Consider the following 4,953-nt stretch of genomic DNA (forward strand, 5'->3'; position numbering starts at 1 on the left):
TTTGGGGTTTTCTTAAAGAGTGATCAGGACCCAACCTGTCTAATAAAGAAGCAACAATGGCAACAACAAAAAAATCTTAAAATATTTTATTTAATTTTCATTTTTTTAAATCTCAGCTCATTCTGTTCCGCTGTGTCTCTTTCCCTTGAGTCTCTCAAAGTCAAATGTATTTCTACATTTAGAAAATAATAAAAATAAATTAAAAATCTATTTCTAAGGCACTTTTAAAAACAGCATCAGTTGACCAAAGTGCTGTACAAGATACACTACAAAACAACACATAGGCCTAAGATGCACAACAACAACAACAACAACAACAACAACAACACAAAAAACGTAGCAATGTCGAAAAAATCAACTTGTGTTTCTCTCAGGAAAACGAGCTCAGGATTTCCTCCCTCCACTCTCCTTCTTCCTCTGTTTCCTCTTCCTCAAAACCCGGTAAAGGTAAACCCCCCCCCCCCCCCCCTCCCAAACCCTAACCATAACCACCCCCGCCCTCCCTGCTTTGCTGTGCTCTGTTTAGTGCCCTGATAACAACCTGCTTGTTTTTTGATTAATTAAAGGTGCTACGAGGAACTTTTTAATATTTCTGAAACAGTCTCATTTTTCCTCCGATGATCATAAATGACATGTCACAGCAAACGAGACCATCACTGCAAAGAATGCGGTTTTGATATAGTTTTTCTTAATGCCTTTGTAATGGGTATATACGCTCACCCAGGAACAACAGCTGGCGTGGTAAAAACACTACCGCTTTTGTCAAAAGGGGGACGCTAGAATGAACACAAACTGAAAGTTCCTCGGAGCACCTTTAATTAATCAATTTAGACCTTTTTTTCGACTTTTTTTCTTGAAGTGCATAATGAAAAGAAAACGTCCTACTAATATTTTTCCCTCACCCTTAGCCCTAATACTGTTCTGTACTGCAAAGACCACTGTGCACGAGAGGGTTAATTACATCTTTGAGTGTATAATTACAGTTTGAGCTTAACATTTAAAGACCTACTTCACCGGTGGAAATATGAAGGTGTATTGAACTCTGAGATCCTATGTAGTATAAATGTGCAAACATTTTAGAAATCGGTTCATCCTAGCCTGAGAAAAGGCAGAAAGAGTGTTTTATGGTCTCTCTGTCTAACCCCAGTTATCCCTAGCTAGGATTAACAGAACAGCTGGGCCAAGGGAAGACTGAGGGAAGAAAAACCTCATTCATTATATTATAATAGTGATTGTATTATGATAGAACGCCGGTTCCGTAAGGGTGAAGTATTCCTTTAACTAAATATAAATTAATAAACTTATTCCCAAGTTTTTTTTTTGTGTGTTGCAGTTGAAAGCCCCGGAGGTTTCTGTGAACTGTCCTTCTCTCCTGGTTGGAGTGTCGTGAGGCCAAAGGCTTCGTCTTCCTCTGCTGTGTCTGTACCGGTACGGGCTCCACACCAGCGCCCCCTAAAGGTTGCCTACATGTAGTGCACCGGCCATACATGGGCTGTGTTCTAAAAGCCATACTAACGTCCTACTCGTACTAAAAGCCATACTATTGTCCTACTCATACTAATTTTGATGTCAATTTGAGTATGCTGTGGTTGTGTATGCGAGTTTGTGTAGGCGAGAAATGCCCGGATGAGTCCTTACTTCCGGGAAGATTTTTGAGTATGGATCGATAGGTCACTTTTCCAACTCAAGCGCCCCCCACAATGCATTGCGTCTTTTCAAACGACACAAAAGTTTTTTTTTTTTATTCTTTATTGCTTCTGTATACTTCAGCGTAAACGGTCCGACGAACCTCGCATATACAATGGACGGTTAAGTAGACAGTATGTAGTATGTACATGTTGAGTATGTAGGAGGGAGGACGTTAGTAGGGCTTTTACAACACAGCCACGGTCAACTCTAGTTTTAGAGAAAAGAAAAATGCGATAAATTATGACAGAGAAATTTTGAGTTGAGTGAGGTCTGGTCTGAGTGTTGTTGGACTTTTTCTGCTGGCTGATGAGAAGTTATACGAAAGTGAATGATTGTATTTATGTGTGTTTCTGTGTAAGGGCGATTAACTGAAGATTTATATGAAACCAGAGATCGCCTGAAGTTTGCTTCTGATTCACTCAATCTACAAATTAAAATCTGTGTTAAAGCTGTAGTGCGTATCTTCTGTCACCCCCCATGAGGAATTGTGAGGAATTACAATGTACGACGTCCAGTTTTTTTTTATAGCAGTAGAATCAACAACTGAAACATTTCTTGGGCTCTTCTTGGGGATTTTTCTGAGCTCCTGCACCAGTGTCAGGGGGGGACACCAGTTTGTAAACGCTGCCATACTGAGAAATACAGAGAGAGTTTTGTAGACCTGATAATAGGCTTAATCAACTTCGTGTTAACTAGTTTCGGCGATGGCTTGAATTGAACCGACATTCATTAATATGAAAAAGTTACGCACTACAGCTTTAGCCTGTGCATCAGAAGCCAACTTCAGTGTGATTCAAGTAAACAAAGGTCCCCCTTGATGCCAGCATAAAAAGAGTTTTTAACCAAACTAAAGCTAGGGCCTGTCTTGAGATCTGATTTTGATTTTTAGTTGCATGTGGTTTGGGCAGCAGCTAGTGGAAACGAAGCCATACTCCTCTGCAGACAATGTACAGTAGATTTTTTAGTTTTTCTTAAGAATCGTCATAAACTACTACTGATAAAATATGGAGAAATACTTTTTGGTCTAGTAGGTGGTGGATTATGTTATAAAATTAAATAAAATGTTTAGCTTTTTAAAGACATTGTCGTCAAACTCCAGAATAGTTCTGGTTGAAAGTCCCAACAAGGAACGTTTAAATATTTCTGAAACAGTCTAATTTCTCCTCTGATGATCATTAATGACATGTAACAAGCAAACGAGACCATCAGTGCAAAGAATGCTATTTTTATATAGTTTTTTCTTAATGCCTTTGTCATGGGTATACGCTCACCTAGGAACAACAGCTGGCGTAGTAAAAACACTACCGCTTTTTGTCCAAAGGGGGAGCAAGACTTAACAAAAACTGAAAGTTCCTCTGAGCACCCTTTAAAGCATATTAAAATGTGTGGGAAACCTTCTGGGTCTTAGTTTAAAACAGTGTTAATATAAAAACAAGCACACGTGACGCTACAGACTGAAAAAGTCAAGCTGCTCCACAGTTTGTGCGAAGCCTTCAGTAACCGATCCCAAATGTAGAGAAAGAAACTTTTCTTTTAGTGCACGGTCCAAGAAAAATTACATTTCATGTTTGTAACCAAAAAAGTGGACCACACTTTTTAATGTTTTTTTTTTAAATATATATATTTAACTTTAAGCTGTTTTTTTTTTTTTGCTTAATTTCTGGATATTTTTAAGTTGAAATGTTCCCCTTAAAGATGACAATCAATGTTTTAAAAAATGGGATGAACAATTGTGTGTTAGTGTGTGTGCGCGAGGGTTTGTTTGTGTGTGTGTGTGTGTTTGTGTGTATGAGAGCGCCTCTCTCTCTCACACACACACACACACTGAGAGGATATTTTCTTTTGCAGGATTTATTGTTATAGGTATTTTACACTGGCTTCACCACCTTATATTTGAGTTGTTCTTGATTTCTCTGTATATTTTGTTAGCGGTTTCATTTTGTGCATGAACTGTGGCATCACTGCCCTCAAATACTTTTACTGAAATATGCAATTTTTTGGGATTACTGTGCAATAATAGCCTTTGTTGTTTCTGCCCATTTTTTCATGTGTTTTTATTTTCAGGCCCGGCTATTAAAGTGCCACCCCATCTGCTGAATACATTTAAAGTAGCTACGAGGAACTTTTAAACATTTCTGAAACAGTCTCATTGTTCCTCTGATGATCATGGATCACATGTAACAGCAAACGAGACCATCAGTGCAAAGAATGCTATTTTTATATAGTTTTTCATAATGCCTTTGGTCATGGGTATACGCTCACCCAGGAACAACAGCTGGCGTGGTAACAACACTACCGCTTTTGTCCAAAAGGGGACGCAAGAATGAACACAAACTGAAAGGTCCTCGGAGCACCTTTAAACAATCTGACCTTTGGATGAAAATGTCCAAATCTTGACAATCAATTTTAAAGCTTTTTTTTTTAAAGTTTTTAATCTTAAAATTAATCAGATTTTTATAAACAATGTGGAACAAATATGCAAAATCACAGCATACAAAGAATCACTGTATTAATATATTTATGAAGCAATAAGAACAACCAAAGTGGACGACTTGTACGTTGTCAAATCAGGTGAAAATTTTATTGAGTTTAAATTAATTTTTTTTTTTTTTGTCTATTTCCCCTACTGGTAAAAGGTCAAACTTTTGTGTCTTTCTTAGAGTCTGTGTGGTTTAAAGGAACCACCTCTCATGTATGTACATAGGAACGCGATTGTGACAGTGTGCAAGTTTGTTTTTTTGCTGTTAAAGAGCAGCTGTATTTCTATGCATGTTCTCTTTATTTAAAAAAAAATGTTTTTGGGGTAAATGAGAAAAACCTTTGAAATAAAAAAATATATAAAAAAAAATCTGTCTTGTTGTTTGTTGCATAAAATGAAGCTTAGCTAAAGTTCTACAGGAAAACAGAATAACTGCACTGTTCTTTGTTTGCAGATCATCCCTCAGTTCATTCATGGTCTCTCGCCTAGTTGCTGCTTCAACTAATTCAGCTCATCATGGGAGGTTCCCTCTATTAGCTCAAACCTATCACATTCACCTTAAGGCTGGGGTGGAGGATTTGGGGAGAAAATGGCAGTTGGGATAAAGATTCGAATTCAAATACCTCAACCGCTCCACTTGTTCTCTTTGGTCCCTCCCTGACACGCTCTACACCAACAATGTCGTTACAAAGTGAATGGACAGTCCCAACAGCCAATAAGAACAGAGAATTGGAGCCTGATTGGTCAAAAGTGTACAGCTCATGTTAACTTTGAAATCATACACC

The 4,953-nt window shown here is 38.0% G+C and overlaps 1 protein-coding gene across 7 annotated transcripts in view; it reads left to right on the forward strand.

Moving 5' to 3' along the window:
- The window catches only part of pde4dip (phosphodiesterase 4D interacting protein), a 139,290-nt gene extending 134,804 nt beyond the window's left edge, over positions 1-4,486 (forward strand). For 6 of the 7 annotated variants that reach the window (XM_080032750.1, XM_080032744.1, XM_080032746.1 and 3 more), the window contains 2 exons: positions 375-447; positions 1,334-4,486. In XM_080032750.1, coding sequence (XP_079888876.1) covers positions 375-447; positions 1,334-1,473 — 213 coding nt within the window. In that variant the 3' untranslated portion in view covers positions 1,474-4,486. The remainder of the gene's footprint in view (positions 1-374; positions 448-1,333) is intronic. The other variant, XM_080032749.1, reaches the window with a different exon arrangement.
- Positions 4,487-4,953: the final 467 nt, after the last annotated feature.

Source organism: Ammodytes marinus (genome assembly GCF_949987685.1).
Source record: "Ammodytes marinus genome assembly, chromosome: 8".
NCBI lineage: Eukaryota > Metazoa > Chordata > Actinopteri > Uranoscopiformes > Ammodytidae > Ammodytes > Ammodytes marinus.